The sequence below is a fragment of the Medicago sativa genome, chromosome 3 (assembly GCF_051527215.1).
Source record: "Medicago sativa cultivar Bolivia chromosome 3, Bolivia_mono, whole genome shotgun sequence".
NCBI lineage: Eukaryota > Viridiplantae > Streptophyta > Magnoliopsida > Fabales > Fabaceae > Medicago > Medicago sativa.
The window spans coordinates 15,759,341-15,779,803 of NC_140751.1; the positions used below are offsets into that span (position 1 = coordinate 15,759,341).

At 34.2% G+C, this 20,463-nt stretch overlaps 2 protein-coding genes, 2 long non-coding RNA genes and 1 other non-coding gene across 5 annotated transcripts; 2 read left to right on the forward strand and 3 right to left on the reverse strand.

Annotated features, from left to right (window-relative positions):
• Window positions 1-1,623: 1,623 nt before the first annotated feature.
• On the reverse strand, window positions 1,624-2,909 carry LOC146936079 (F-box/kelch-repeat protein At3g23880-like). Its single transcript, XM_085749139.1, has one exon. It carries the CDS (start codon window positions 2,907-2,909, stop codon window positions 1,671-1,673), a length of 1,239 nt encoding a protein of 412 aa, XP_085605265.1. The 3' UTR covers window positions 1,624-1,670.
• Window positions 2,910-6,272: 3,363 nt separating this feature from the next.
• On the forward strand, window positions 6,273-6,969 carry LOC146936080 (uncharacterized). Its single transcript, XR_015030449.1, has 2 exons — window positions 6,273-6,405; window positions 6,742-6,969. It is a non-coding gene; the product is annotated as an uncharacterized LOC146936080 (long non-coding RNA).
• Window positions 6,970-6,983: 14 nt separating this feature from the next.
• LOC146936081 (uncharacterized) lies at window positions 6,984-9,127 on the forward strand. The gene is made up of 3 exons (XR_015030448.1): window positions 6,984-7,121; window positions 7,649-7,730; window positions 8,668-9,127. It is a non-coding gene; the product is annotated as an uncharacterized LOC146936081 (long non-coding RNA).
• Window positions 9,128-12,647: 3,520 nt separating this feature from the next.
• On the reverse strand, window positions 12,648-14,048 carry LOC146936082 (F-box/kelch-repeat protein At3g23880-like). Its single transcript, XM_085749141.1, has one exon. The coding sequence runs from the start codon at window positions 14,046-14,048 to the stop codon at window positions 12,804-12,806; it is 1,245 nt and encodes a 414-aa protein (XP_085605267.1). The 3' UTR covers window positions 12,648-12,803.
• A 6,077-nt stretch (window positions 14,049-20,125) lies between these two features.
• On the reverse strand, window positions 20,126-20,232 carry LOC146936083 (small nucleolar RNA R71). Its single transcript, XR_015033664.1, has one exon. It is a non-coding gene; the product is annotated as a small nucleolar RNA R71 (small nucleolar RNA).
• Between the last annotated feature and the right edge of the window lie 231 nt (window positions 20,233-20,463).

Here is a 20,463-nt window from a genome sequence, read left to right on the forward strand (position 1 = left end):
ACACATTCAATTCAAATCTCAACACAGTGCACATAGTACTAAAGGCATCACCAATTGACATGCCAAAACAGTCAAAGCTGGAATTCCTAATCACATATGTAGAGAAAGACCGTACCAACGGATAAATTCTGGACCATTTTGAGAAAAATGACTAATAAATTTCAATAGTAGGTGATATCCATGAACTAAGAGGCTGGCAAGCTCTATTTCTCCAGCTTAGAACCAAGGGAGAACCAAGTTAGAATTTTCTTTGAGTTGAAAGGGTTGATTACCTCAGTTCAACAAAACAGTTAGAACCAAATCTTCAGAAAAATCATATCAGAGTCTTTCTTGATATCAATTGTCTCCACTGGCCATAACAGAAAAGAAGAAAAACACGCAATTAACATGCAACGACGGAAAGTAGTTTCAAGTATAGTGTGTGGCCAAAAGTCAATGGAAAGGTTGCAGCCATTGAAAGTTGTTTTTCTGAAGGCTTGCGTGAATGATCATACAAATTTCTAAAAAAAAATTGAGATGTGGCCGTGAACACATAATCACCACATCCTTTCCTAAATGCTAAAGCAATTGCAGATCATCAGGTTATGCTACCATCAACAAACCCAAATATGATCAAGGTTTAGGTCACTGCCATTGACATGACTGAATTCAAGTAACTGTAGTAGTTGTTTCCGGTTTAAGAGCTAAATGAATATTCCGGACTGCGGAGGGAGAGAGGTCATTGGAGTCGTTACTTAATTGTGATCCAATAGTTTTCATTTCTAACAATACACGCGAGTTGAAAAGACATGTCTGAAAACTCAAATAAAATAGGTGCCACTCTGCCTAGTTTTAAACTGGTTCACAATCTATGTTTGTTCAACAGTCTGGGTGTGGTATGTAGTGAACATCCTGAGTTTCGTACCGCGAAACAATTCTTTTCAAAATATGATCATAAAAATTAGGCTCCTATCAAGCACCATGCTTTAGGCATGGCAAATCATCTTAGCAAACAGTTCAGCGACGTGGATATCAGTAAAATGATTAGGAAGCATACCAAAATGAGAAGTTTAGAAATAGCGGTCCAACCATGTCGGTGATGGGTCGTGTACCCAGGACAGCATACCGATCGCCCTATTATGAGTCCCCAGTTTGTAGGCAATGTCTTAGGAGAAGCCCAGTAGTTTCTCCAACTAAAATTGTGTTGATCAGTGTCTGTGGTGAACTTACTAACTAGCAACTAGGGTAAGCATTTCTTCACTGTTCTAGCTTAATTAAAATCAATCTTTTACACTAATGGCATTGAGTAAACAACAATCTACCTAGAATCTCCGTGTGATATCTTTCATGCAGCTTATAGGAGACATTTCAACAATCATGCTAATTAATGACTGGACGTAACATATCTTAATTTTAATTCCGATCTTTGAAAATCATACCATTAACCATCAAATGCAGTGAACTATATAAAATACAATGCATGATGAGAGAACAAAAACCTCTAGAAATTTAACAAATCACATAAATGAGAAGAAAAAAACAACAAAGAATTCAATCAACCATTAATTAATGATGAAGTCATTGGTAATCAATACAAATAAAAAATAAATAACATAAATATAAATTAACATATAAACTAGAGTTGAATCTCATGCTCAAGAGACATAGCACCACTTCTACATTCTAACACATTAAGAACAAGGTGAAATCAAACTTTCAACATAGACTTCAGGTGTGTTCGCAACCTTAGTAAACTTAAAAGCATGATTCCTGGAATCATAAACAATCAGCCTCGAATTATAATCGGCAAAGGACTGATGAAGCAACACTTGGTCATCCTCAAAAATATATATTGCCTTGGTAAGCCTATCATATTTAATAGGCTCTTGCCAATAAGCAACAGTAAACAATTTAGTCCAAGACTCTTTATTACCATATTCCTTCATAATCCAAACATCATGACCAGAAATTAAGCACAAACAATCCCTCAACACACCCAAGATAAACTCACGTGCATCACGTATCTCTCCAAGATCAGGCAGCAAAAGCTGTTGATAAGACTCATTCCCTAAATCAAAAGAAACAATGGAGTATGTAGTTTCCTTACAACAATTTTTACAAGCCAACCAATTAATCTTGCCACTCACAAATATTCCTAGATGCTCCTCTTGATCTTTGTTATGAAGTTTAACACCAAAAGGAAACTCCTCCTGAACGGTTTTCCAAACATCGGTACCGAGAGTATAAACCTTCAATTCAGTTTTGTCAACATCGGTTCTATTGTAATTCACAGTGTAACTTATAGCAACAACCACCTTATAAGCATCACTGACATGATCATAGCCGAAACCATACGTCCTAACCCTACAAGAAGAAACCATTGGTGGAAATTTCCAAGGAGGCGACTGCTTGAATTTTCTAATTGAAGGATTCCATAATAAAACAGCATTTTCAAAATACTCAACCAAACAAACAATGCCATCATAAGAGCCAACTATGTAATCGTATTTGGTAAAACGGTTGTTTTCGTAGTAATCAACAAAATTGGTGTTGTTGGTGGTTAAGCCTGTGAAAACGGAGTCAAGTGGGTAAGAAGCAATAGCATACTTGCCTGGGACATTGGTGACGGTTACCAAGTGAAGGCGGCTGCGCGAGGTTGAGAGATGCTTCTTGGCAAATTTGGGATGTGAGATTAGATGATTCCATGACTTGCAGACGCATCGAAGTTGAAGGAGAAGCTTCACCGGTAGCCTGCAGAGGATTTCTATAACGAGGTCCACCGGAAGAGACGACATGTGAAGTGAATTTGGCGGTGGTGTTAGGGTTACAGCAGATAGGAGCTGGTTGCTGATGGCGGTTATTTCCTCCTTCATTAACGAGTAAGCAGCAACGTCGTTGTTTTGATCATTGTTCTCGCTACTGGTTGCCATCACGATTGTGAGATACAAGGTTTGTTTGAAGGTAAATTCTATAGTAAACCCTAAACCCACACCAATTATTTTTTTGAAGGTAAATATATTTTTATGATTTAAAATTATAATAACTGAATATAAAAAATCGAATACGATCCATATTAACAATGAAATTCTGTTTTTTTCTCCTTCAAAAAAAAAAAAATGAAATTCTGTTTTTTTTTTAAGGGGAAATTCTGTTTTTTCTTATGAAATTATATTTTTGAAAATATAAAGATCAATAAATAGGTTATTTATGCCATAAAACTTACCACCAAAAAATAAAACCAATCGGTAATTAATAGATTTAGGAATAAAGCTGAGTATTGGTACACCTCAATATAAGTGTATCGTAGAATTTCCTTGTTTGAAAGGCTAATGATTAAATGCTCTCTACCTTAGAATTTCCGACAGCCGTATATGAATACTTTTTTTTTCCTTTTTCTTTACATGATCTATTATATTTAGGGTCATGCTAATGCTCTCTACCTTAAAATTTCCGACAGCCGTATATGAATACTTTTTTTTTTTCCTTTTTCTTTACATGATCTATTATATTTAGGGTCATGCTAACTAATGTCCAAACAAACAAAAAAAACAAATTTTTTTTTTTTGCATTTTTAAAACTTTGACTACATAAACTCCAAAACATTTATACTACATAAAAAATCCTTATGCACCCTGCATAAGTCTCAGCCCATTAACCGGTAGCCCAACATAATTGCTTCCTACACCCCCAAAGGAAACCAAACGAGGGACCAAACACAAGAAAACAAAACGAACCAAACGCGGACACAAACGGAAACAAACTGAATCATCACCGTCATTCATCATCATCACCACTGGAATCTTCAATCTCATCATCAACACCGTCCTTCATCATCATCACCGTCATTCACCATCATCATCACCGTACCGAAATCTGCATCATCATCATCATCACCACCGTCATTCATCATCATCACCGTCAATCAAAATTGTATATGTTAGTTGGAAATGGTTTGAGAGTGTTGATTTGGTTCAATGACAGTCACAAATGATCTTTTATAGTATGTTTTGTATAAAATTATGCCAAAACCATTTTGCTGTGGAAATGGTTTCTGTGAGTTGGACTCCAAAACCATTTTGCTGTGGAAATGATTTCTGTGAGTTGGACTACAAAACCATTTTGTTGTGGAAATAGTTTCTTTGAGTTGGACTCCAAAACTATTTTGCTGTGGAAATGGTTTGTACTCCAAAACCATTAGATGTACTAAATAGCAGTGAATGAACCTAACTGATTTAACAAACTCAATCCTATCGGTAACCGTCACCGGCCGAGTCCTGAGTTGCATCCATTACCGCCGCTAACTAAATCTCTCGTCGTCGATTCTCATTCTCAAGTTACAGAAGCGTTTTTTAGAACAAACACAACGTGAACCTTTGAATCCGAAATCGGTTCTGAAGGTAACAAAGCCAAATCGGCATCACCAAGCTTCAACAACACAAGCTGGTTTTGAAGCCATCAACAGAACAACGGACTGAACCAAATCAAGCTTAGCCAAACAGAACCGGTCGGAATGGAAGGAGAAAGCAGATCGAAGCAGTTACATCATCAATCCAAGCCGTTTCCGGCACGCCGTTATGACTTGGCATCGGAGGCAGTGGTCCTGTGATGAAGAAATCAGAGACGTTTTCCAGCAGGGAGAAGATTGTTTCTCCGGTGAGGAAAGAACCGTCACTGAGTCAGAACAAGTTGAATCGGCGAGTTGAAGCGTTTATTAACAAGTTCGACGCGGAGATGAGGTTGCAGAGACAAGAATCGTTGAGGCAGTAGGATTATTACACGTGTACACTAAATCTGATGGTTGTGAAGTGTTTATGCAGGGTGCATAAGGAAATGACTTATGCATAATAACTTTTACTCTCAATATAAGTGTATTGTAGAAGTTTCCTTGTTTGAAAGGCTAATGATTAAATGCTCTCTACCTTAGAATTTCCGACAGTCGTATATGAATACTTTTTTTTTCTTTAAACTTTACATGATCTATTATATTTAGGGTCATGCTAATGCTCTCTACCTTAGAATTTCCGATAGCCGTATATGAATACTTTTTTTTTCTTTTTTCTTTACATGATCTATTATATTTAGGGTCATGCTAACTAATGTCCAAACAAACAAAAAAAAAACAATTTTTTTTTGCATTTTTAAAACTTTGACTACATAAGCTCCAAAACATTTATACTATATTTGATTTCTTTAACCTTTCAGCGCTTGATAATCTTACTTACTAAAGCTTGTCTGGTCAAGCTAACCCTAACTCTAAATTTAACCTAACAATTTCCCTCCCATTTTAACGGATTTAATTCCAGGGTTGACCTCCTCACCCTTTTAACACGCCATAAATTCATTAAATATTTTAGGAGCATGTTGAGGCTTAAATGACGTACCTATCACGTATAGTACCATCCGAAAATATATGTTTGATAACATATCTGATTTTGTAAAGCCACTGTTTGTCATATTTGTTGTCCTTTGTTCATGCTATGTAGCATTTGTAAGAGAAAATAATGTTATAAATAAATCATTCCTATTAAGATTGTAAGCTAGACACAAATTTTGTTTGAGTTTTATGTATGATAGCTTTTAAATGTTTACACTTGTAAGTTGTAGTATCATGTTTCGTTGCAACTAATAAGTTTTTGAAAAGGACTTGCAATCGTTGAGTTTTTTTTTTTTTTTTTTAAATCTCTTCTTTTGTGTTGCTTAAGTAATTGCTTTACTTATTTTATCTTATTTTTGAATTGCTGGATTATCTACGTTTTAGTGAGTTTACCTTATTCTTAGGCCAATTATAATGAAACCTACAAACACTACTAAAAAAACAGTGTTTTCGGACGGAATTTTCGGACGGATAAGTTTTCGTCTTAACTTTTCGGACAGATTTGGGACGGTTTTTAAGGAGCGGAATTTTCGTCCCAAATCCGTCCCAAAATCGTGTGAATCTTTTTAGACCTATTCAAACAAGATACTTTCCCACAGATTTCGCACGAATTTCGTTAAAAAAACAAATTTGTCCCAAAACCGTGGGAAATATTGAGACAGATTTCGGACGGCCAATATTTGATGGTTTTTATTTTATTTTTAATTGGGAAATTGTTTTCATATCCCGCCTGTGTTATAAAATTTTCCCTCTCTCTCCAATTTCTTTCTTAACCCTAAAATCAATTTCACAAAAAGTTCTTTTCAAACACCAGTTTCAGATCTCTTCAATCAGCAGCTACTTTCAAAGCTTTTCGATCAATTTCTCTACTTTTCTTCACCAAATTCGCAGAGATCTACTTATTCTCAAACAGTTCCCCCACAGACCCCATCGTGTGATGTTTGGACATAGAATCAAGTCATTGTGAATGGACGATTCACAATGAAGATGAGCTCAAGGAAGAGAAGAACTCGCCCCCTTGATGAAGATGATATCGCTCTCCTCAAACCTACGTAATCCTCTCTCTCTGTCTCTCTCTAAAACCCTAATTTCCATTTTCTCTGTTTTAGCTTCACCGATCTCGTTTTTTGTAACAATCGCTTAATGTTTCACTAGCGTTTACTCTATTTTATGCTTTATAACATTGAATTCCAACTATGCTTTAACCCCTTTAGTGTTCATTGAAAAATTTGATGATTATGGATCTAGGGTTAGTTAAAAATCTGTTTTTTTTGTGGGTTTTAAAATTCTATAACGTTGAAGGTATACTCAAAACAAAGAAATTAGTTTCCTTTTAATTTACCCTCTTTTCAGATTTTGATTGGGTTTGTATAAATTGGTGCTTGTAGTAGCTGTGAACTAATGGGGGATCAAGTTAAGGTATTATCGGGGAATTGGAGTTTGGCGAGATTGAAAATTGCGACATGTTTGTTCTACGAATGGTGTTGGAATCCCCGTTACTGTCTTGGTGGTTGATTCGGTAGGATGCTGCACTGCCTATTTGTCCAAGGTTTGTATTTTGGTTGCTGGTTCCTGTTTGTTTCTGCGCTAGTTTTCTCTTTCTTGCTGCTAGCCTACTGTTTGGTCTTGCTGATCAGTTTGGCCTGTGTGTTTTATTTTGCTGTGCGAGTGGTTTGCTGTGGTTAGCAGAAAGGGTGGAGTGTTGCGAGCAGCTGGTGTAGCATGGTTCCTGATGTGTTTTGCAGTTCAGTGGCAGCTGCTGCTGTTGGTGTGTTATCAGTTTTTTTTTCCTGTTTTTGTTGTTGATTTTGGCTTATAGGGGGTTTTTTGTTGACTGGTTGTTAGGTGGAGAGGTGCTGTCATTGTTATGACCCTCTTTCTTGTATTCTTTTTCCTCCTTCGCGGGATAGTACTCCTTGTGCTAGCCTTGCTTAATATATATGATGTTTCAAAAAAAAAATTGTTAATATATCATGTTAGTATGATGTAGATGCATAGATTGTGTCATGATGTTAGGTAAAGTTTAAACTTTTATATGGTTTGACAAAATTTGAGTGTACCCAATCAATATCTTTCACCAAGAATTACTGAGGTGAGGTGCTACTAGTTTGTGTAACTATGCATTTAGGGTTGATGATGTGATTTTGGAGTCTATTTGCTCTGTAATATAGAAAGCAAGTGATATTTTTGGAGATGATTTGCTCATTTGTTGATCCATGACTTTCACTGCTAGGTTTCTTAGTTGTTAGCTTGATAACTTTTTTCGGATATGTGATTTTGTTTTACTTTATGTAGGGTTTGGGACCTTAATCCACAAGCATAAAAAAAGTGGAGAAGGAGATAAAAGATATGGCGAAGAAAGTGAATGACTTATGTGGTATGTGAACAACAGTTAGTTTGTTTCTTTTTTCTTGAATGCTTTAGTAGATGGTCTAACTTGTAATGGTCTAACTTGTAATTGTTTAAAATAAAGAAAATTACTTCTTTTTATTTTATTTTCTTGGTATTGTGGTGTATTATATTCTACGCTCCTTTTCTGTCTATAGTCACTGTGATGGTTACAATTAGTCCCCTAATTGGGTATATTTCTATGTCCAAATTTCTTCTTAAACCGAAGAAATGACTCGATAGTTGACATTATGTTGGCGTTTTATTTTGTTGCATTCATAGCGGTTTGTCTTGGCTGTTAACATATGCACACTTCCTTAGATTTTAACTTCCTGTTGTACACAATGCTTATGTATGTGTTTCAATGTTTATGATTTTTCTCTTGACAATCAAGTTGCTTAGGAAAGAAGTTTGGGGACGGAATAGACTACGGACACCTGACACTGAAATAGCAATAGGAAATTAAACTAGTGGAGTCAATACAAAACATTTTTTTTTATATTAGCAGACAAGTATGCCGAAATAAAAATATATATGTAGTGGTGTTAGTGTCCTATGTTTTTTTTATATTAGCAGTGTTGAGTTATTTTTTTAATTTGTATCGTGTCCAGTGTCTGTTCAAGTCCCTGCTTCATTAGCTAAAAACTGTTCAAAACTTTTTTTTTTTTGGATGTGTTGGAATATCAGCCGTTCATTTTCTCATCAACAATTGTTATTACTTTACTCTATTACATGAATTGTCAACTTTTGAAGAGCTAAATCCATTTCAAATGAACTTTTAATGCACATTTGTTGATTGAGAGTTTGTTTATGCTAAGCTTTGAATTTGGTTCTGCATAGTTCATGGTTATTAATATTGTTACTATTTTGAGAATGGGAAAGATCACTATTTTCTTAAATCTAGCCTCTTTCTGCTTTTTGTGCAGAGACATCGCAATGGGAACTTGTATACCTGCTGGAAGGGGTACATTGCATTACAAAGTGACAGACTACAAGAGATTGAGTGCTGGAGGGAGGTCATTCACATAACAGAATCGTTCACGCTGCTGATATGACAGGAAAAGAGATTGAGCGCGCTCTATTGAAGGCAGTTATCAACAATCCTAATATTGATGGCATAAAGTGCTTTGACATCTCAGAAAAATTTGATGAATGTTTTTAATGTTTCAATGCATTTGGTAACTGAAACATGCTGCTGGTGTTGCAGGATGGATCTGATACAACCTGTGTTACTTTCCCCTATCCCTGCTAGTGCAATTGATTGTGTTACTTTTATTGTTGAGCACTGACTAATGAACAATTTAGTCATGTTATTGTGTTAGAACATTGAGCACTTGTATGAATCTAGTTTATATAATTTTGTTTCAGGCAATGGCCATTTGTTTACTCTTGAGTTACTATTTATTTTTATTTGATTTAGTATGTATTATTGAATATAAATTGTGGCAATTCTGTAAAATAAAAAAAAATTATAACCACGTCCGAAAAGCATGGAAATTTTGTAAAGCAAATTAAATCCGTCCGAAATTCGTTGGAAATTTTTTAAATTAAATCCGTCCGAAATCCGTAGGAAATTTAATTAAATTCCGTCCCAAATCCGTTTGAAGTTTAGTCCAACGTGTTTGTGTGAAAACCGTCCGAAATCCGTCTGAAATATATTTCGGACGGAATTTGGGACGAAAATACAATTTGCGACGCGGTTGTTTCGGACAGCGCCCTATCCGTCCGAATTCCGTCCGAAAACGGATTTTCGTCCGAAATCCGTGGGAAGTTTCCGTAAATTCCGTCCCAAAACCGTCTGAAATTCCGTCCGAAAACGACCTTTTTTTAGTAGTGAAACCATTTTAGGTAAGTTTTTATGGTTGTGCATAGTTTGATGAAAAATCTAATGCTTATTCCTTCTCTTTTCTCTATTATTTTGTTTGTTAAAATTGAAGAGGTTTTTGCTTAAAAGGACATCCAAATTCAGTTTTTTATGTTGTCAACTTAAAGCAAAGAGGCAAAGATAATGTTCTACCAGGTTATATAATTGCTTTTGATATGTATTATTAACTTGTACTCTATATAATTAGTTTTTATTCAGGTTTTTTAGCTTCAATTTGACCACATTTTTAGTTCGAACTTTTATTATTGTGATGCAATTTGTCCTTATTTACCATTTTCATTTGTTATATGGCTATCAATTGGGTTTACTCTAAATTAGGTAATAGTTCTTATTTTTCTTTTTTATTATCAAATGCAAGCAAATCATTTTAATGAATTATGTTTTCAAATACGTGACAAATATGGTACGATTCGTATGTCGTTGAATGACATATTAAGACATATTTTATCGCTATATTGTATATCTAATAAGGATCTGTCTAATATGTGCAACATTGCACATGTTAAAACAACTAAAAGTAACAAAAAAATTGAAAAATATATTTTTTATTATAAAATTATATATTTAATATAAAATGTACGTTTCAATAAAAACTTACTATTTTGTTTTAAAATAAAATACAAAGTTATTATTTTAAACTTCTTAATATGTGCAAATTTGCACATGATGGAAACAATCATCTAATAATCACATTTGTGTTTTTCGATAGACACATACATGACACATGTCAAATATAACTTATTGATCATTATAACAGTCGATAGGACCCGTGCGTCGCATGGGTCAAAAGTCTAGTATCTTCCTTATATTTAATCGGAAAGATATTTATGTAACTCAAAAATCTTATAATTTTTTTCTATGGTGTCCTAATTTTGTCATCCAACTCTAAAGCTCTCTTCCTTCAAAAAAAAAAAAAAAAACTCTAAAGCTCTCTATTTTTTCTGTTACATATTGATTGCATTTTTTCCGTTACATGTTGATTTGTCGTTATATAATCTAATATGCCTCCAGCATATTGATAGCCATTCATTTTTAAGGGGTTATGAAATGAGATTTTAAGGGGTTATGAAATGAGATTAATGTTGATATGTCTCTTTTTTGTTGGCGTCCGGGTTTCGATCCCCAACCTTATATATATTATGTATTGTCTTTACCAACTGAGTTAAGCTTACAGAGATATGTTGATATGTCTCTATGAAACCGTCACATTTTCTAATGCACAACTGTCATAAAAAAAAACACGGATTTGACAAAAACACATGAAAAAAGGGTTTATATATGTCGGTAAATTAATATTTTATTAATCAAAAATACATTTAACTGAATGAAATAATTCCAAATTATAAAATCTAGCATAACAAATTTCATCTCACAATCGTAAATCACAAACATGAGAATCACCGAATCCCCTCCTTCTTCGATTTCCAGTATGTATGTTTACGATCCATCACATTATCCATTTTGCTCTTTCATGAGTGCTAACTAGTGATTGTTATCTCCGAATGATGTGACACAAATGATTAAACGAGGTTAAACATTGCTCCAACTCCTGACTGACTTGGCCCTACACCTAAGGATAAATAGATGATTATGTCAAATTTATATTTTCTTATTATACATAAATATTAAGTATGTAGTAGTTCTAAATGTTCATAAAAAATTGCACTCGATAACTCTTTTTTTCCTTTTTTTTTTGTTGAAGAATCACTCTTTTTTTCCTTTACATCGTGCACCATCACATAAAGACCAGATTCATGTGTCTCGCACATATGAATGACAACCATTTTAGGATAGAGAAAGACAAGCAAAATCAAAACATACCATAGAAAACAAAGCAAAGAAAACACCAATTTTTTTAGGAAACATTCACAAATAAAATGAAACAATTTAAAACGTGAAGAAACATGGGAATACCGGTCAAAGTACCCAGTACCTTATTTGTTCTGTGCACTCAAGTTTTTTAGCTAGGTTCTCCAATTGAACAGCAACAGAAGCAGCACTAAAAACCTTGATTAAATGATTTTATAGGCTTTAATTATGTCGAAAGATAACTTTCATTTCAAAATGCTTTTGAACTTTGAAGTATTGTGACCATGAAAATGATTTGAGTACCAAAAGGTCAGTAGCCTACACTAAAACTGAGTAAGATGGTACCAACGGATAAATTCTGGACCATTTTGAGAAAAATGATAAACAAAAATTTCAATATTCGTTGATATCGATTAACTAAGAGGTTGGCAAGCTCTATTTCACCGGAAACTAACAATTCTAATTTTCTTCAACTTGGTAGAGTTGATTGATTACCTGAGCTCAACAAATTAAAACAATTGTATTCATTTTGTTCTAAACCAAATCATATTAGAGTCTTTCTTGATATCAATTGTCTCCAGTGGCCATAACAGAAAAGAAGAAAAAGAAAAGAATCTAACATTGGAGTCGTTAATTGTGATCCAATAGTTTTCATTTCTCACAATACACGCGAGTTGAAAGGACATGTCTGAAATGCAATTGGCTTGTAGCAAACATAGAAGAGTAAACAAGTCCAATAAATTAAAAAATTAGTACTTTGAAACAGAACAATGAATAATGACCAAAGAACTTCTTTGGCCTTTCATCCATTTATAATTAGTTTCAATTCAATATATCTTTAATTTTATAAATAGGTATGCAAGTAAGAATTTTCTGAACTAAAATAAAATAGGTGCCACTCTGCCTATTTAAAAACTTGTTCACAATCTATGTTTGTTCGTCAGTCTGGGCGTGGTATGTCGTGAACATCCTGAGTTTTGTACCGCTTAAGCGAAACAATTCTTTCCAGAATACCATGCTTTAAGCATGGCTTATACCCACAAATCATCTTAGCAAACAGTTCAGCGAACATACTAATGCATAACATATCTTAATTTTAATTCTGATCTTTAAAAATCAAACCATTAACCATCAAATTCAGTGAACTATATAAAAAACAATGCTTGAGGAGAGAACAAAAACCTCTAGCAATTTAACAAATAACATAAATGAAAAAAAAAAAAAAAAATTCAATCAACCATTAATTAATGATGAAGTCATTGGTAATCAAAACAAATACAAATAAATAACATAAACATAAATTAAAATATAAATTAGAGTTGAATCTCATGCTGAAGAGACATAGCACCACTTCTACATCCTAGCACATTAAGAACAAGGTGAAATCAAACTTTCAACATAGACTTCAGGTGTGTTCGCAGTCTTAATAAACTTAAAAGCATGATTCCTGGAATCATAAACAATCAGCCTCGAATTATAATCAACAAAGGACTGATCATGAAGCAACACTTGGTCATCCTCAAAAATATATACTGCCTTGGTAAGCCTATAATATTTAATAGGATCTTGCCAATAAGAAGCAGTAAACAATTTAGTCCAAGACTCTTTATTACCATATTCCTTCATAATCCAAACATCATTACGAGAAAATAAGCACAAACAATCCCTCAACACACCCAAGAGCAACTCACGTGCATCATATATCTCTCCAAGATCAGGCAGCAAAAGCTGTTGATAAGACTCATTCCCTAAATCAAAAGAAACAATGGAGTATGTATTTTCGTCACAACAATCTTTACAAGCCAACCAATTAATCTTGCCACTCACAAATTTTCCTTCATGTCTAAACATGTCATGGGTTCGAAGTTTAACACCAACAGGAAACTCCTCCTGAACGGTTTTCCAAACATCAGTACCGAGAGTATAAACCTTCACTTCAGTTTTGTCAACAATGGGTCTATTGTAATACGCAGTGTAACCGATAGCAACAACCACCTTATAAGCATCACTGACATGATCATAGCCGAAGCCATACGTCAACCTAAGACCAAAGGAACGACCAATTTGTGGCATTTTCCAAGGAGGCGACTGCTTGAATTTTCTAATGGAAGGATTCCATAATAAAACAGCATTTTGATAATACTCAACCAAACAAACAATGCCATCATAAGAGCCAACTATGTAATCGAATTTGTTTAGACGGTAGTTGTCTTCGTACTCAACAAAATCGGTGATGTTGGTGGTTATGCCTGTGAAAACGGAGTCAAGTGGGTAAGAAGCAATAACAAGCTTGCCAGGAACATTGGTGTGGGCTACCAAGCGAAGGCGGCTGCGCGTGGTCGAGAGATGCTTCTTGGCGAATTTGGGATGTGAGATTAGATGATTCCATGACTTGCAGACGCAACGAAGTTGAAGGAGAAGCTTCACCGGTAGCCTGCAGAGGATTTCTATAACGAGGTCCACCGGAAGAGACGACATGTGAAGTGAATTTGGCGGTGGTGTTAGGGTTACAGCAGATAGGAGCTGGTTGCTGATGGCGGTTATTTCCTCCTTCATTAACGAGTAAGCAGCAACGTCGTTGTTTTGATCATTGTTCTCGCTACTGGATGCCATCACGATTGTGAGATACAAGGTTTGTTTGAAGGGTAAATTCTATAGTAAACCCTAAACCCTAAACACAATTTGAGTGGTACACCAAATTTTTAAATTAGTAAGTGGTTTTTGAAAAAAATAATATATTTTCTATGATTTAAAATTATAATAACTAAACCTTATTTTATCAAAAGTGACTGCGAAATTTATACTATATATAAAGGAAACTAACTCTTTCAGCACATTTTTGGGTTGGAATTTTCTTTCCAAAAATACCCTTAATTTTAAATACAAGTAACACATGTAACAAATAGATAAGAATAAATTTAAATATTAAAACAAATGTAACAAACACGATATGAATATATGTTTATCTGTTTTTTTTTCCTTTATTATTTAAAAAGTATAACAAATTAGATAAGTATATTTATAATTACTTTTCCATTAGTCCAATTATACTCTTAAACAATTTTTTCTATAATAAAGATTATTGTTTGTGTCATTAAAAAAAGCAACACACATTTGTATTTTTATTTTTAATCAAAACCAAAATTTCATAAAAAAAAAAAAAAATACCGTTCATAATTTTCATACGTTAGCGCAATAAAAAGAGCGGAAAGACGGGCACGGAGTGCCCATCTTTTCGCTAGTAAAATATAACTTTTCTAGCTTATAATGGAGAATGTTTCTTCAAAAAACAAAAAACCTGGAGAATGTTAATTATTTTTACGATTTATTAAAAAAAAAGATTTTTAACGATAAATATAAAAAAAAAATATTCTTGTTAACTATGAAATTATTGTTTTTCTTATGAAATTATATTTTCTAAATATAAAGATCGATAAATAGTTCTTTATTGCATACAAATGATTTTTAATTTATAGATTTAGGAAACAAGTTGAGTACTAGTGTACACCTCAATTTGCGAGTGTAGTAGAAGTTCCCATGTTTGAAGGGTTAATGACTAAATGATCTCTACCTTAGAATTTTTTACAGGTATACAAATACTTTTTTTTCCTTTATGATCTATTATATTTTGTGCCCCGGAGATTAGGACACATCTTCATTCAGATAATCAAAAGACTAGTGAATGATGGAGTAATTTGTAACACCCCATTTTTATTCTATTATTTTTAGTAGATGGGTGAATATTTTATATGACTTTATTTGTTATATATATGTGATTTTATGTGAAATATATATATTATATGACTTTTATGTGATATATGGAGTGATGCTATTTTATTATATGATTCATGGAGTTGTGTATTATTTAAATGAATGTGGTTTTATTATTTGTGGAAATAATAGGAGAAATAGAAAGAGGTAGAATTAGTATTTATTTTTGGTTAATGGGAATTAAGTAGAAATTAAATAGAAATTAAGGGAGTTAAGTGAGAAAAGAAAAGAGTTATATTTTTGGAAGTAAAAGAAAGAAAAAGAGATAGAAACATTTTCACGTACAAACATTAGAAAAAACTGGTTTTTGGAGAGAAAGAGGAGAAGAACCAAGAGAAAGCTAGGAGAAGAGCTAGGAAGAGAGAATCCAACCGTTTTTGCTGTAGAATTTGCTGAGATAAGGTAAGGGTGGGATTCCTTTCAATAATCTTGATATATAATTCTAAAATTTGATGAATTGTTGTGTTCTTGATTTTAGGGTTAGAAAGTTATGCTAGCTTGCTATAATGAAATGAATTATGTTGTCTGATGCATGTTTCTATGTTGTTTTGGTTGTTATGTTGTATATAGAACCTGTAAACATTATCTAAAATCATTTTGGGGGTTTGGGTGATTGAAAATTGGGTTTTAAGAGTGATTCATAAGCGAAAAATGCATTGTTAAACTGATTTTTGAACTGCAGAGAAGCCCAAAATCGGCCACCGAATTGTCAAAATCGGCCACCGTTTTCTGGCCTAAATTTCACGTTGTAGTTCTGGAAAAATCGGCCACCGATTTGTCAAAATCGGCCACCGATTTTCTGACAGGCCACTCTAGGAAATACTCACATTTTTCACCCGTTTCTGTTTTGAATTAGCCTTCGGTGTAAACATGAAAGTTGTAGATAATTGAGTTAGCTTTCTAATGACTTTGGAGTGACTAGAAAATTATTTGTAGATTTCGAGTTATGATGGAAATAGTCCAAGTGGGTCTTCCAAAAACTTTAAGAAAAATTAGCATAACTATTCCCAAGTTAGTCCAAAACTTATGGTTGGTTTCCCAACTTCAAACTTAAGTGTTAGGGATTTAGTTGAGATGTTTTATGGGTATTTGGCTTATGTTCTATTGATCAAAACCTAATTGCTCTTGAATGATGTTTTGAACTTGAGATGAATGTACTTGATTTTATATATATGCTATGTTGTTGATTTCCGTTGTTGACGTTGTTGTATCGTCTAATGTCGAAGTTGGGGAGTGTGTCATAATTGTTTAGGCCCATATGTTGTTGTTGTAGTCGTTGTTGAAGTTGTATGATGATATACACAAGTTGAGTCCATTTGCATACTCACATTGTTGGGGGCTTATGCCCTGGAATGTTTATCATTCACCTATTGGGGGCTTATGCCCTGGGATGCTTTAACCATCCACATTGTTGGGGGCTTATGCCCTGGAATGTTTATCATTCACCTGTCGGGGGCATATGCCCTGGGATGCTTAAACCATCCAAATTGTTGGGGGCTTATGCCCTGGAATGCTTAGCATTTAACGCGCGTAGATTGGTACCACATGCATGATGCATTAGTTGTCGTTGTTGTCATTGCATTGTCGAGTTGTCGTTGTTGTCATTGGATTGTCGAGTTGTCGTTGTTGTCGTTGCCGTCGTTGCATTGTCGAGTTGTCGGTGTCGTTATTGATAACGAATTTGTTGTTGTTGTTGTTCGGCGTTGTTGGAGATGATTATGTTGTTGCTATATGTATATTTTTATATACATTGTTAATGATGCATGTTGTGATATGTTGTTGTTTGTTTCGGACATGTTGAGGTTGATGTTGTTGTTGTTCTTGATGATGTTGTTGTTATTGTTCTTGAAGATGTTGTTGCTGTTCTTGATGATGTTGTTGTTGTTTTGACGTTAATGGATGATATTAATTAACGTTATATAATGATGAATATATATATATATATATATATATATATATATATATATATATATATATTGTTGATGTCTAAGATGTGGTAGGATGCTTTATCCTTATTAAATGATGTTAAGTTGATGATGTTGCATAGTCGAGTTGGTGTTCTTTGTTGATAATGACGTTTGTGTTGTGGCGGATGTTGTCTAATGCTGTTGAAAATGAATATGATGCTGAGTTATATATAATATATATATATATATATATATATATATATATATATATATATATATATATATATGTATATGTATATATGAACTTGATAATGCTTGTCGTTGAATTGTTGATGTTTTCATTAATTTGATGAATTATATATTTATTATTATTGGATAAGTTTCTCACCCCTTCTGCGTATATGTTGCCTCGACCGTGGGTAATGTGTAGGTAATGATGGCTTGTAGGTTGGTTGGCTCGAGTGTCTAGGGCTCTGATACATATTAGGATGGGGATTCGTCGCGAATGTTTTCGTTTTCTTCATTTCTTTTATGTATCATATTTGAAAAGACTTGTTATTGGAGTTTATCGTTGTTGAATATAAAGTTGAATTATGTTGAGGCCTTTGTGCTAAGATTTTCATTGATGTTGAATTTGGTTGAAACTATATTTTTTAAAGAATTATTCCGCTGCATGTTTTGGAGATATTTTAAATATTGGTTTAAATAAATAGCTATTTTCTATTTATGAAATTTTGATTAGCAGTGTGACACTCCGTTGTGTGATTACTCTGATTTTATTTATTAATATCACGTCGTTGGGAGAACGGGGTGTTACATAATTGATACTTTAGATTTCACTGATTTTGAAATTTGTGTAAACTAAATTAAGGGAAATTAAACTAACAAGTATAAAAAAGGTGCAAGGAGGAGTTTTGAAATATTAGAAATCATACATTCTGATTTATGTTGTCCAGAGATGGACATATCAGGTCCAAAATTCTTCATCTTTTTCATTATTGATTACTCACGATATATGCATATTTACTTGCTTTAACAAGTATGAAGCATGGGATGCCTTTGAAGTAGAAAACAATGTGAAAAGCAAATTAAGATCGTGAGAACCAATAGAGGTGAAGAATGTTATGGTAGACATACTGTGGACTAAAGCTCTTAAAACCACAGTGTTTATATTGAACCGTGTTCCAACCAAGGTTATGATGAGTCATAATTTAGTCTATTTTAATGCATTATTTAGTTAAGTTTTATTTCGATTTGATTTTATTTTATTGCAAATTTATTTCCTTTTTGAATCTTTTAATTTAAATTGCATTTTATTTTATTTCAGGAATAAATATATGGTGGAAGGTGTCTTGGAGCAAAAGAAAGAGGACTGGAGCAAATACAGTGCAAGAATACGAAGATACGGAGACAAAAATATGTCTCCACAAAGTCAGAAGCTTGGCACGGCCTGTGCCAACATGTGGCACGGCCGTGCCACCCTCCAGGATGCTCTTTTGCTGCTTTTCTTCAAGCCCAAGTTACTCTGATGTAGTTTTACTGATTAGCGCTTATAGTTGCTTAGATTTTAAGTCAATTGTAAAGCTATAAATAGAGTAGCACTCCATCATAAACATTCACCTTTTGCTTAGAATATTTTAGTGAATTATTTCAATAAAGTTCTTTTATTCCTTTACTTTCTTTCTCGCAATTTATTTTATTGGTTTCTCTCTTCTGCCCCCATATCTACAATGAACATGAGTGAGTAGACTTCTTTGTCTTGGGATTGTTGGATAAGTCTAATGACGTAATCCGAATCAAACCAAGCCTTAAACCCTAATTATATGTTACCTTAATTTCTAATCTAAATTCACCGCTTTAACATGAATTAACCATTATCAAATTGTGGAAGCGAACGCGGAGGGTTTGATAATTGTTAATTCATTATCTCAAATATCAATTCATAAAGCAAACACGGAGCTTTGATATTCGAACAAGTGAATTTAGACAAGGTTTGCAAAACATGAGAATAGTCTAGCAAACCTTGAGACATATAAAGTTTCGATCTTTAAGGGTCCCAAAGGCAATCACCCATGAGAATAGGTGTGGTTGTTGGAGGGATACACTCACTGACTTCGAGAGAAGCTTTGACATGCTAAAGAGAAACTTGTCTTTAGAAATTAAGACTAACGTAGAATTATAAGTTTAAGGCTTGCTTGTGAAGGATTCGTTGTTATGATGAACCAATGATTCCAAGGCTCTTTTATATTATTGTTATTTACCTTCAGCCAACTAAACCTCCTTTTTATAAACTTTCTTCTCCTCTAATCATTCTTTTAAAGTTAATTAGATTGAACAACTCCCTAGCGGAACGATACTCTATTTTACTACTATTACTTCGATAGACCGTGCACTTGCGGTTTGGCTCTATCAAGTTTTTGGCGCCGTTGCCGGGGAGTTAACTAATTTAATTAACTTTTCTTTAGTGATTAGAATTCTCTCTTCTTTTTTTCTTTTTCTTTTTCTTTTTATTTTTCTTTTCTTTTTGTTATCGTTAACTTCTTGGGTTCTCAACCTTTTATGCGAAGAACTAGAAATCGAGTGGTATTCGTACCCGAGATCGAAAGGTTTTTACATAGAAGGAGGAGAGAGGCCCGAAATAATACCGCCATGGCTAATCGCACTCTCAAAGAGTATGCAATGCCGTCTACGGCTGAGCCACAAGCTATTATTGTGTACCCAACAGTTGAGGATGACAATTTTGAAATTAAGCCTGCCCTACTTAACTTGGTGCAGCAAAACCAATTTTCGGGATCCCCCACCGAGGATCCCAATCTTCACATCGCTGTTTTCCTACGAATTAGTGGAACCATGAAGGAGAACCAAGAGGCTGTAAGACTTTATCTCTTTCCCTTTTCCTTAAGGGATAGAGCTAGCGATTGGTTCCATTCCCTCGAAGTCGGTTCCATTATTTCATGGGATCAGATGAGGCAAGCATTCCTTGCCCGGTTCTTTCCCCCATCCAAAACCGCTAAACTAAGGGACCAAATTACTCGGTTCAATCAAAAAGATGGGGAGTCTCTCTATGATGCGTGGGAGCGTTTCAAAGAAATGCTTAGACTTTGTCCCCACCATGGTCTAGAGAGTTGGCTCATAGTCCATACCTTTTATAATGGCTTGTCTTATACCACTAAGATGTCTGTTGATGCAGCTGCAGGTGGAGCTCTAATGAACAAGAACTACACGGAGGCATACACCTTGATTGAAGATATGACTCAAAATCATTACAAGTGGACCGACGAGAGAGTCATCACCAGTTCTTCATCCTCCAAAAAGGAGGCAGGTATGTATAAAGTCTCTAACTATGATCA

Excerpts from the sequence above, each read along its gene's own strand:
- LOC146936079 (XM_085749139.1), bottom strand. The coding sequence starts at position 2,909 with ATGGCAACCAGTAGCGAGAACAATGATCAAAACAACGACGTTGCTGCT.
- LOC146936082 (XM_085749141.1), bottom strand. The coding sequence starts at position 14,048 with ATGGCATCCAGTAGCGAGAACAATGATCAAAACAACGACGTTGCTGCT.